The 12,133-nt window shown below is 43.1% G+C and overlaps 1 protein-coding gene across 2 annotated transcripts in view; it reads left to right on the forward strand.

Annotated features, from left to right (window-relative positions):
* Positions 1-12,133, forward strand: part of LOC134487271 (unconventional myosin-X-like) — a 112,243-nt gene that overhangs the window by 74,812 nt on the left and 25,298 nt on the right. For both annotated transcript variants that reach the window (XM_063288969.1, XM_063288968.1), the window contains 5 exons: positions 3,470-3,576; positions 6,843-7,142; positions 8,838-8,877; positions 9,961-10,746; positions 11,644-11,767. In XM_063288969.1, coding sequence (XP_063145039.1) covers positions 3,470-3,576; positions 6,843-7,142; positions 8,838-8,877; positions 9,961-10,746; positions 11,644-11,767 — 1,357 coding nt within the window. The remainder of the gene's footprint in view (positions 1-3,469; positions 3,577-6,842; positions 7,143-8,837; positions 8,878-9,960; positions 10,747-11,643; positions 11,768-12,133) is intronic.

Below are 12,133 nucleotides of genomic sequence, written 5' to 3' on the forward strand. Positions count from 1 at the left end.
TTGTTCTACAGATGGGGCTGCCTGGAGCAAACTGGAGAGGGAGGAAAGCTTAGGCATCAGAGTAGAAAGGAAACTGCTGTCTTTCTGCCTGCTGAACACTTGAAGTTAATAAATCAACCTTGGAGCCATTAAAAAGAACAGGCTCTAAGTGACTGATGCATGGACAACTAACCTTTGATCCCCCCAAGAACAATAGGACTTTCTCTGTTGTACACGTGTTTGCTCTCCATGTTGCTGGACCATCTGAAAAGGACTGGCTGTCTCACTGTCCTGCATTGGTACAAAGCAATCTAGGTCATTTTTGGCAGCTCTAGAGTCCAACTTTACAGGCTTCTCTTTGCAGAACGAGCAAGAGGAGAAGCAATAGGGTGGGTGAAAGATGCTCTACTTTCCATTGAATGCTTTGTTCCATTGTTTGCAGGAATAAGATAGAAGCAAATAAGGCCCATTTTAAGAAAGATATTGACAGGTAGAAAAGACAGCCATGTTCATGACCAGACAATGACAGTTTATTCAATAATGCTCAGTGATTACAAAAACAAATGCAAATTGCTAGGGCATTGAGCATCCTTTTTTCTGAGTAACATGGAGATGACAAAGAAGTAAAAAAGCTTTGGGAAGTGTCAGGTAGGTTAAACTTAAGCTGCAAGCTCTTTTGTGTGTGTGTGTGTGTGTGTGTGTATCAAAATAAAGTAGCAATTTTTCCAACCCATTTGGATTGGAGCAACACATTTGTGCCATTTACTCTTTGTACTATTGGGGTAGGAACACCTTTGATGTCAGTTTGATGGCATATGACTGCAATATTCTGTAGGATTAAGGATGCATGGAGCATTTTTTAAACCCATGTTTAAAAGGCATTATTTTACCTCAGGTTTCTGAAAACTGAATAGGTCTTAAAACAGTCCTGAGTTGGTCTTGTGAAATCGGTCCCTTTGTTTTGGCACAGAGAATGGGCTATAATTTCCTCAGCATGAATGGCAGGGAAGCACAGCGTCCTCCTTTGTCTCTGGAGGTGTTGTGCGATTGCAGGTACTGTGTCCCTGTCCAGTGAGCCTTGCAGGCGTGCTGTGTTCCTGTCCCTGCCTAGGGGAGGACAGGGGGCCCTGGGAAGTTATGTGCACATGTGAGTGTGGGTGTTGGCTTCAACATGTGCTGGGCAGGATGGGGAAAGGAGTAGGAAATGCTTCCTGCAGCTTGTATTCAAGGGGTATTTCTATACTGAACAATTGTTTGGGGGAGGAAGGAAAAGGATTAGTGTAAGGAATTGTGGAGCACAGGAAAGGAAGAGGAAGGCAAGGTGGCCTTTGTATTTCTCATTAGGAGCAGAGCAGCTGCCAGTGGTCAGTCGTGGAGGTTTGAGTTTTTTCAGGGTCTGAATTAAAAGTACAACTAATCAGAGAATCTCTGTCCTGCTTCAATGCCAGCTTTGCCCGTCACACCTTAGACTTCTGGTTTTCTTCCCGGGGAGACCTGAAGTACATCTGCAATTTTCTTTCTTGCTTATAAACTGAATGCTGCTGCATCAGTGCATACGCAAAATCATATACCCAACAATTGTGCTTTAACTTTTGTATGCGTACACTGTTTGCATCCAAACATTTCCCTTTCCCTACCCCTCCAGCCTCTGGAATGTTTTAATTCAGCTTATCCAACTCCCATATGCAATTCAGTGATGTGGTATTCATACTGATCTCTCCCCAACTCCCAATATAGCCTTTTCAACAATATACATGTGACTGTGAGTTTTTTCCGCCACGTTTGACACAAAATAGGAAATGCGGAATTCTTTAGAAGAGGAGATAGGATATAGTGGTAGAAAACCCTGGCCTTGCTACTCTTCCCATTTTAGAGCATTGTCAGAAGATCAGCCCAGGTTGCTCTTGAGGGTCTTAAGGGGGTTGGAAGGGCAAGTACACAGAAATAAGGCATCTAATCTCAACAAAATTGTAGGGAATGGAGCCCCATAAAGATTACCCTGTTATACCTTCCAGTTGTGTTGCTGAGATGTCACTGGACTTCTCTTTTACTGCTTCTGCAAGAAGCAAATGTGAAATGCGGTTGCATTTATAAGATTGAATTGTGGTGCCTTTACTTTACATGAATGTGAAAGATGGGCCGTCCATGCAGATGACCAAAGAAGAGTTCTGGGGGTGTGCCATTAACTTCTTTCATGCTTTCCTAGTCCCCAGAAGAATGCTACATTCAAAATGTCAAGCTCTATCCATCTTTCTCTCTGTGAGTTTATTACTTAGTATATCTGGTTGAGTACAGTAAGGTCCATTATTAGAAGCAGATATCGGTGAGTCAGTGTGGTCACCCGAACCAGAGCAGGCGAAGAAACCATGGTGGCTGCATAGACCATGGTCTAAGGCCGTCTTTTAATGTCTCACTTCTGCCACATGTTCTGAGATGCTTTTGCATCCTTGGTGGCATTGCAAAGAATCCTGGGATTTACCTTTTAGGCTGTGCATGGCTTCACTATGGGTGAAAAAAATTGGTGTTTAAATACCAATACCTCCCCCCACCCTTTTCAAATAATAAGCCAAGGGAGGCAAACTAATACATTATTTCCAGGCCCTGCAGTTGGAATCTTAATACCTCATCATTAGAACAGCCACTAGGACTTATGCAATTCAATTCTCTTTATCAGACGTCCATTTAAAAGTCTGGTCTGAAAATTTGCAGATCCTGAATTTGCAGTGGCCCCCGGATGCATCTAAAACATTGTAACAGCCATCTGTTAATGTGCATGTCAGAATAAGCCTGGGTCTTGAGGGGATAATTGTAGAAAAAGCAATACAAAGGAATTCTCCAGCTCTTTTTAGCAGACAAGAAAATGAGGGAAAGGCTGGCACAGGGCAAAAATGCTAATTAACAGCTGGAGGAAATGTGGATGATTTAGTTGCAGAGCAGGAATTGGTCTGGTGCACTTCTTCTTTTTGGTCACCCCACTTTTTTTGGGGGGGATGGGACTTTTGGCATAATTGAACAAGTTTTCCTGTGGATTTCCCTCACTGTGGGCTTCTCTCAGTCGTTATATGCAGGTGGTATCCTAAAATTGCTTTAGGAACCCTAAATGGCAGGCTCCAATTACCTTAGAAAGATAAAGCTATGTCAGGAAAAGGGTTAAAGAGGAGTTGTAAAAGCAGTGCAGTCTCCTCTCCCTCCCCCCTCCCCCCCTTTCCCTCTCTTTCTCTCCACCCCCCACCCCCACCCCCAATTCTTGAGCACAGTGCAAGGGAGGGCTGGGCTGACGCTCAACTTTTCCCTCGTCCATCCTCACTGACACCCAGAGGGAAGGGCTGGCAGGACAGCAGGGACGGCTCTGCTGCAGGAGCGTGAAAGGAGCCCTCTGTGTCTGGTTACTCTGAGCAGGCGGACTGGCAGGCATGGGACCTGCTGGTGCTGCCTGGGACTTGCTGTTTCCTCTCTTTGTGTTTGGCGAAACTCCTCCCCGGGGTACTAGGTTTTCCTGAAGGAGGTTCTGGAACAAAAGCTGGAAAAGGCCCGGGAAGAGGAGCTGAAGAAGGCGGCCACCCTCATCCGAGCCCACGTCCTGGGCTACATGGCAAGGTCAGTGCCCAAATTGCCTGCTTGCTTGGCTGTAGTGCTGCCTGCCTGCTGCCTCTACATGCGCTGGGCTTCCCCCATTCTTTCCTTCCTCCCCATTCCTGCTCCAAAGCCTCCAAATATTTCTAAGAGGCAAAATTAGCCACTTGCTCTGACTTTCTCCTGTTGCATTTTTCATCCTCCATGAAGCTGCCCCTATCCAGATCCCTGGCTCTTTTCTTTGCCTTTCATTCATGGTTCCAAGTGCAGTCTCTGCTTTGTTTTGGAACTGCTCACTATTAAGGCCATAACGAACTCTGTCCAGTTCCTGCTTCTCTCCAGGGGTCTCTTGGTAACCCTGTAAGCAGGGTTGTGTTTCACCCCTGCTCTGTTGGCGCCCTACCTATGTCTATATTTTTAACTTACTGCTACCTCTTCTTCCATAGTGAGCTGGGCTTTGTCTCAGCTTGTTCAGGCAAATTGCAATGTACTGCATGCCCATTGGGACAATCACCTGCATTCATAGATACAGCAGTGTTGCTATAAGGAGAAATAGACATTATGTCTTACAGGATTGCACCACAGCAGCATAGAAGTTAGGACTAATTCAATGTGATTTGTATAGGTTTGGCTTTTTAGAACATTTTTAGACTTCCTTAAAATTGCAAAGAAAGACTGGAAGACCTGTGAACAGTGTCTGGTGAAATCCCAGACACCACTGGGCCAGGTGAAACTAGGAGGAACGAGGGAAAATGTATAGAACTTCTAAGGGTGGGTTTTTTCCCCCATAACTGTCTGAAGCAAAATAGAAGTCTTCAGCCTTTTTTACACCGTTAGTAAGTGTTCTAGTGCTTACAAAACCCGTAGGAATACCTTTAAGTTTTCGCCAGGTAAACTAAAACAGGAAACTTGATGAGACCTCACACCAGGGATAGATAACCTGGTGCACTCCAGATGTTATTGACTAGAGTTACTACAATCTCTTGCCAATGGCATGGTGGCTGGAATGGATTGGAACTGCATAGTTTCCAGTTACGAACAAGACTCTGCATTTTGTCTAAACCAACTGCAATCTGAGGGAAGCCTAAAACAGATTTGGTTCTAGTGCACTTAAACTTTTGTCTTGCTGCTGAAGCTGTTTTTGCCACTAGCACCACACCTATAATTGTCACACAAAATAACTTTTGAAAAATTGCACACATGTACAAGTTATTCTGCTTCTATTATTGCTTTAGAGAGGCAAAGAGCCATATAGACAAGAAATCCCATGGCACCATTAATGAGCAACAGATGGTTAATTATTTTATTTATTTTTGTTATTTTACTTTTTCTTTGTGGTGTAGTCCTGCTTGAATTTTCTGTCATGCTATCCCACCTGCCAGTCCTCGGCCTTATGGGTGGGTGGTGTGGCTTCTCTGCTTCTTGGGATTTAAATGTGATGCTGGCATTACTGGCTATTAAAGCATAGCTTATGTCAGCGCTTCCCAAACCTGGAAGAATTACCCAAAATTGGATAAAGGTGGTTTTTCTTTGGGTAATGACACATGAATCCATTACCCAATCACATCAGGGACATTTAAATTGACTTCAAGTGTTTTTTACATACACTGGGTGAAGAGGACTTTCTGATAAGCAGTTTTGGGTAATGAAGGAAAAAGTTTGGGAAGCACTGGCTTATGTGGAATGGGAATAAAGCTGGACTGGGGATGCTTTTAAAGCAGAGAGCCTCTTTGATCTAGTGGTTAAGGCAGCAGGCTAGAAACCAGGAGACTGTGAGTTCTAGTCCTCACTTAGGCATGAAAGCCAGCTGGGTGACTCTGGGACAGTCACTCTCAGCCCAACTCACCTCACAGGGTTGTTGTTGTGGGGAAAATAGGAGGAGGAAGGAGTATTATGTATGTTCCCCACCTTGAATTATTTATAAAAATAATAAAGGCGGAATCAAAAATCCAAAAAAGAAAAGAAAAGCAAGGAGTGGGAAGGACTGCTTATAGTTTTCCCTTGGTAGAGCTGGTATGGAATAGTTTGGGTATACACACTGGGATGGGGGAGGTTTTGAGAGAGAACATGAACAAGGAGGGTTCAATATTCCTTCCTCCCATCTGCCATTCTAGTGCATGAAACCAAGCCCTTCCATTCCCCACTCTATCAGTTTGATGCTAGCCTGAGTATGGGCCTTCTACTGACATGTCTGGTCTAGGGCCTGGGGTTTCACCAGGATTTGCACACAGTTTTAAAATCTTACCTTTATATCCTTAAGGATTGGAAACCTATTTGGGAGGAGAGAAGAGAATCCGCTTTTTATTGATTGAATTAGTATTTTAAGGAAATTTTGATTCCCAAAGTTCTGCATGATACAGTCTTAGGGCTACAGAACACTGCTGTTACTATTTACTGGCACCATCTCTGAGTTTTTTTGCATGGGTTTCTCCTGCTAACGGGCATCAATTTCTTAGCTCCTGTAAGTATCTCTTCCCCAGGTAATGCTTATGTTCTACACAGGCATTCAGGAATGTAGTGTAAGATCTATTAATTCTCCTAATTGATCTCCATAAAGGGAAAAAAGGTAGCTTCGTGCCATCTATGATGGATTCACAGAAACAGGTCCACACACATTAACCCCCCCTCCCAGTTCTAGATCTTGAATTCAGGTAAGGAATGTGCATGACAGGATCTGACTTAGAACATTTCCTGTGAGTCTCATTATCCACAATTCAGTTATCAAGAAGACTGCTTCTGAATATCTGTAGGGTGCCTGATCTCACTGCTTAACTGCAATTGACTTTCTGGCAGCTGAGGTCCATCATAGAGTTTTATTTTTATTTTTAAAACTGATTACTTTCATTCTTTAAGATAACAAGCAGGATAACAATCTCTGCCTGTCTTTATGGGAACATCAAGAAACCAGACTGATGTAAGCTAGGAGAAAATAAAGATGTGAATTGACCCTGTTTGGAGAGATTTAAAAATGCCAGTTTGGCACGTACAGGGTATATTTTGCATCGCCCCAAAATTATTCCATTTGTTGTGCTTAGCAGAAGATCACATGCAGATCCTGGAAACAAATGGCATTCTCAAGACTCGGAAACCCCATAGATAACAGATTGAGGGAGAATGAGAGAATGGCAAAGAGGCTTCTTGGAGCATTGCCTCTGTGGAAAGAAGTTGATTGTGTTGAGTCATCAGATCAGGCATCTTAACACCATGGGGCGAAACAGCAGCTGGGGAGGCTTTTGGAAGAATGGTGATTATGTTGGTGTGACCTCCATCCTTATATGCCTTTGACTCAGGAAGAAGTATCGAAGAGTGCTAGCCAGTGTTGTGACCATCCAAAAGAATTATCGTGCTCACTTCTGGAAGAAGTCTCTCTTACGCCTGAAAGCCTCTGCCGTTGTCCTGCAGAAGCACTGGCGTGGGCACCTGGCTCGCAACCTCTGTCAAGACCTGCTGCAAGAAAAGCAGAAGCAGAAACAGGAAGCCGAGGAGCAGAGGCGGCGAGAGGAAGAGAGGATTAGAAAGGAGGAAGAGGAAAGGCAATGGCAAGAAGAGAGGGAGCATAGGTGGAAGCAGGAAGAGAAGGAAAAGAAAAGGTACGAGCCGCCATAGTGATATTTCTGAGAAATGCTTTTCACAAATGAGATGGTAAAGCCAGGTCTCACTTGGTCCATTTTGGACTGCTGGAGTGAGGGAGCACCATACAAAGAATTCTCTGTATGTAGAATCAAGCTATTGTATGAAACATAATAATATGTGGAACTAGACAACCCATGACCTGTTGGGTCATCCTTCTTTCCATATATAATATGGGCTGGCGCCATTTCCCCTCCCCTCACGACCCTCGACAGAGCCCCGACGAGGCCACCGCTGCTGCCGCCTCCTCCTCCTCCTCCACTGACCCACAGAAGTGCCTGTCACTTTGCTGGGGGGAGGGGGAACAAAGGGAGCCATGGACGATGAGGAAAATGCACCCCCATTCCCCATCCTGGCTGTCCCCAAGGGCCTCCTCCTCGCCTCCTCTCCAAAAAGAGAGCTCACCTGTCAACTGCCGGCACCCCCAGCCAACCCTACCTTGCCAGCAGGCATCAGAGTCCTCCCTCTTTGCCACCCACTCCTGTTAAGAGATTTCAGTTTTTGGCCTTGGTTCCAAAGCAGCCAATTGCCGCTCACCCATTGGGCCTTTTCACCAGCTGACTGAGTGCAGGAGCCAGAGGGAGGCAGGAAAGAGGGCAGGGATATGCCCCTCCCATCTTCCCTTGCACCACACAACCTATGGGTTTCTGGGAAGTGTAGTCAGAAATAATGATCATGTGACAGTGGCTAATCATGGCAACACTGCAGTGGCCACAACTTTGCGAATAGAACTGGTGTGAAGAACTTTGAAATTTCAATTCCACAGGAGTCATGGGTCCTGGATTTTGGACGCATTCTTAAGTTTGCCCATTTGAGCTACCTTGCTTCAGAAATAGTTACCCTATGATGCACCATTTCGGCTAATTGAAGGTTACAAACAGACAGGAGAGTTTTAGTAGTATATAGATGAATAGATTCAGTTCCCAGCTCTGAGGCAACCTAACATTAAATTTGCAGGTTAGTGATCCTGAAGGCAAAGATAAGTCAGAGATTGCAAAGCAGTGGCAGCTGCTCCTTTCCAAGCTACTATCTCTGCCATGGGATCTTATTAAAACTGAACTATATTTTGGGGAAACATTGCTGGAGAAGAGTGCATGGTTTTTAAAAAATTCAGCTTTTTTTCAAAAGCTCCACCACCTTTGCCTGCACATGCCTTCTTTTTCCCCATCCAGTTTCCCAGATTATTCCAGAATTGGGGAATAGGACTAAGAGTCTTTCCATTCTGTGTAAGCTTAAGTATTTGCCCGTCTTAACCTGAAATTAGTGCTTCTTCAAATTTAATTAAATAATGTTTTTTATTATTCATCATGAGGCGACCTTTATTTCTTTTAGCTAGACACAGGCAGTCTGTATCATGAATGGTCCACATATATCAAGTAGCAGTCAGTTCCTGCTCTAAAACCTTTAAGAAAATCCAACCTTCTGAAAATCCAAGCTTTTAATTAAATGTGCTATAATAAATTCTATGGATTTGAAGGCTTTGTAGCAGCTTTTAACCAGGACATAAATAACTAAGGCAGCTATACTGTTTAAAACTGCATTTTCAGTACTAGAAATTGAAAAGAAGACAGTGTGACTGTCTCTGACTTCTATGTGAAATCCCTGGCAAGCTGGCCTGTGGATTTTATTGAGTAACTGTGCTTTATTTTGAACAGAAAAAAGGAGCACTTGGAAGCAGCACTGCAGATGGCCCAGGTACGTTCTGTGGTTTCTCCAACCTTCTGCCTCTTCTTCAGGGTCACTAGCAGAATCCTAACCCACCACATGATTTATCTTTTTCTGAGCGCATTGTTAGCTGTGTGCATTTCTCTGAAATAGCTGTGAGGTGCATTTAGTTTACAGTATATCATTTTTGGGCCAAAATATATGTGACACTAAAGTGGGGAGGGAAATTTTAACCTTTTCCACTTACAACCATAATTGTCTCAAGTCTATATACACCATACCCAAAGCTATTTGACTTAAGAGAGAAGCTTCTGATAGTGACAACTGATGCTTTCCTTTTGAGCCAACCAGCGACGGAGGGATGATCTTTAAGGTCATGCAGAAGGTTTCAGGGAATTGTCAAAAACTGATTTAATACTTGAAGCACTGGATGCTGTGCAGTCATATGGAAGTCTAAATAGATACATCTCTGTCGCACACATAGTGAGATCTCTTGCTTTCTTGTCTGAAACCCTACTTTCAGAATTTGATAGTGCTGAAATCTTACAAAATTTAGAGATTTCACAAGATTTTGACTAATTTTGTTTTAATGCTTTAATTTTGGAGGGCCACAAACACTATTTAAAGATGTCATGAATACTGTGGTAGTTGCTGGGGCAGTATTGCCAACCCTATCTGAATGGGACTCTATATTGGACCAGAACCCGAAATATTCACAGAAGAATTCCTGTGAATCCAATTTGTTACCCCTTAATTTGGGGCTGATTGGAAGGCATTACGATAAAGTTGGTTCCAACCATGGATAGAGCAACAGGCCTCATACAGTAGTCGTCTTTGGCTGACTTTTTTTTTTTGTAAATACCATACAAATACTAGTGTATCAAAGGAGATATACCACCTGTGACAATCTTCTTTTGAATTACATTCAACTTAGGGGGATTTAGTAAATATTCCGTACTGTACCTTTGAAAAGTTAGAATAAAGAAATCTTGTGGACTCAGGAGCAGTGAAGCACCGCTTGTCCATTAGGATAGCTCCTGAATTGTCAAATCTATTGATGCATCCCAAAACTAATCTATGAACGTTTGTTACTTTCTTGCATTTTTGAGTCAGATGGAGGTACTAAGAACTGAGGAGAAGAACCATCCACTGCAGGAAGAGGAACAGCGCCAGATGGAGGAGATTTTACGGCTGGAAAAGGAAATTGAGAAGCTGCAGTGGCAACAGAGGACAGATCATGTGTCCATTGCATGTGAGAATACCAAGAATGAGATGAAGCGGCAGCGGGAAGAAGAAATACAGAGGCTAGAGAAAGAAGCATCCAGGGTTGCACAAGAATTCTTAGAACTTCTAGATTTTGGGAACCTGGATGAAAGTGTACAAAACTTGGAATGCTCCCTGTCTAACGAAGGAACTCTCAACATCGAATGCAGCCTTGTTGCTCCACTAGCTGAGGAAGAAGAAGATGAAGGTTTTCCTGCTGATGAAGAAGGCCCACCAGTCCCCAGCCCAAGTCTGTTGAACCAGGACAGCAGTACTAGGACCAGTGATAACTATTACTCAGAGGAAGATACATCTCCAAATATGCCAGTGTCTGGGGAGGAAGAAAACAGAGAAGGTAATGCTCTGCTTCTTTCTACAGAGAGGGCTGCAAGTCCTCAGAAAGAACATCTGAAAAGCATATACTGGATAGGCTCAGAAGTAATGCAGAATGACACTGTGGAGGTGGAAGATCCAATTTACAGCTTGCCTCCAGATGTGGAATCAGATTATGACCATGAGGAATTTGATGGCATTGTAGATGTCAGCAGCACATCAGCTGAGCCACTGAACAGGGAGGAGGTCCTGCGCAATTCTCACAGCAACGGTGTGGATTCCAATCGTGGAAGCTTGGACTCGGTGAGAATATTTCATAACCATTGCAGTTGAATATTCCTGGCACACTTCTTTTGGGCTTGGAACAGAGTTCAATGGGTGCTTCTAATAACTGTTCAGATGTAATGTTGCTTGAGCCAAAGACCAAGTTTTTGTGCAGAGGTTAGCATTAATACTCTAAGACTCCATCCAACTAAGTAATCCTGAGGTCATTCTCAATAGTTATTTCCCTTCCCCATCTCAATATATCCTTGCTTCCTTCTTGCCAAAACCAAATCTGATTTAATATTCTTCTTATGGACTGAGTGAGAGTTTGAGTGAAGAAATCTCTTTCCCATCAAGGAAGTGCTAAATTACTTCATGAAATTTTTCCTTATCAAATTAACCAATTTCTTATTGGTGTGTTTTTCCTGTTCTATCAGCAACATGAGAAGTCCTCATGATCACATGGTGCTCTGTAATGTTTATTTCTGTTAAAGAGATCTCTAAAGGCTTATAATTCAGTTAAGCAGTTCTAGACAACAGTGTGGTGTATTTGGATATAATGCTCTGTGCATTTATATTTTTTTCCATACTGTTATTTATATATGGCTGCCTTGATTATGTGTGTTAAGTCAGTTTTGATCCCTGATGGCCACATAAATAGAATTTCTCCAGGATGATCCATTCCTAACCTGACCCTTCACTGCACTGAGTCCATCCAACTTGCTGCTAGTCATCCTATTCTTCTCATTCATTTTTTGAATGAGTTTTTGAATGAGGAGGGGTTTTGAAGCAACCTCTGTACAGTTGTTACTATATCTAGGGAATCAGTTCATCTAATCTGTACTAGAAGTGGGATAGAATTATCTGGAGAGAATAATACCAATCAGAAGTCTATGTATTTGCTTGCCAGATTGCAATAATTCATTTTTCTTCTAGTTTCTAGATAGCAAAGATGAAGGGGATACTTATATGGACACTGATGAAGAATTCTGTAGTGGCAGGGTCACTATGCTCAATGGATCTGGGCCAGCATATTTTCACAGCTATCTCTACATGAAGGGTAAGGAGCTTTCTCAGTGCCGTGAACTCAGCAGGTTGTCTGCTTCTGCAATCGCATCTCGTCTTCAGTTGGTACATTCCTTTTTTTTTTCCTTTTTGCTCCTTGGTCCTGTATTCATTCCAGTATAAAAATTATATCTTTTTAGAGGATATAAACTTTGCTCAAGTTTTCAGCACGCCTTGCAGTGATATCAAAGTGGCAGTCCAGATATTTTTTCTACCTGGTTAAGCCTTTATGAGTATGTAAACTGGGTTTCACATTAGGATGAAAAAGGTCCAGATGTTTCTTTCATACACATATACCCCACGGGTACTCTGTAAACATTTTCCTTCTCTCCTCTCCTCCCCACCACCCTCCCATCCCCCA

The sequence above is a fragment of the Candoia aspera genome, chromosome 1 (assembly GCF_035149785.1).
Source record: "Candoia aspera isolate rCanAsp1 chromosome 1, rCanAsp1.hap2, whole genome shotgun sequence".
In the NCBI taxonomy this organism is placed as follows: Eukaryota; Metazoa; Chordata; class Lepidosauria; order Squamata; family Boidae; genus Candoia; species Candoia aspera.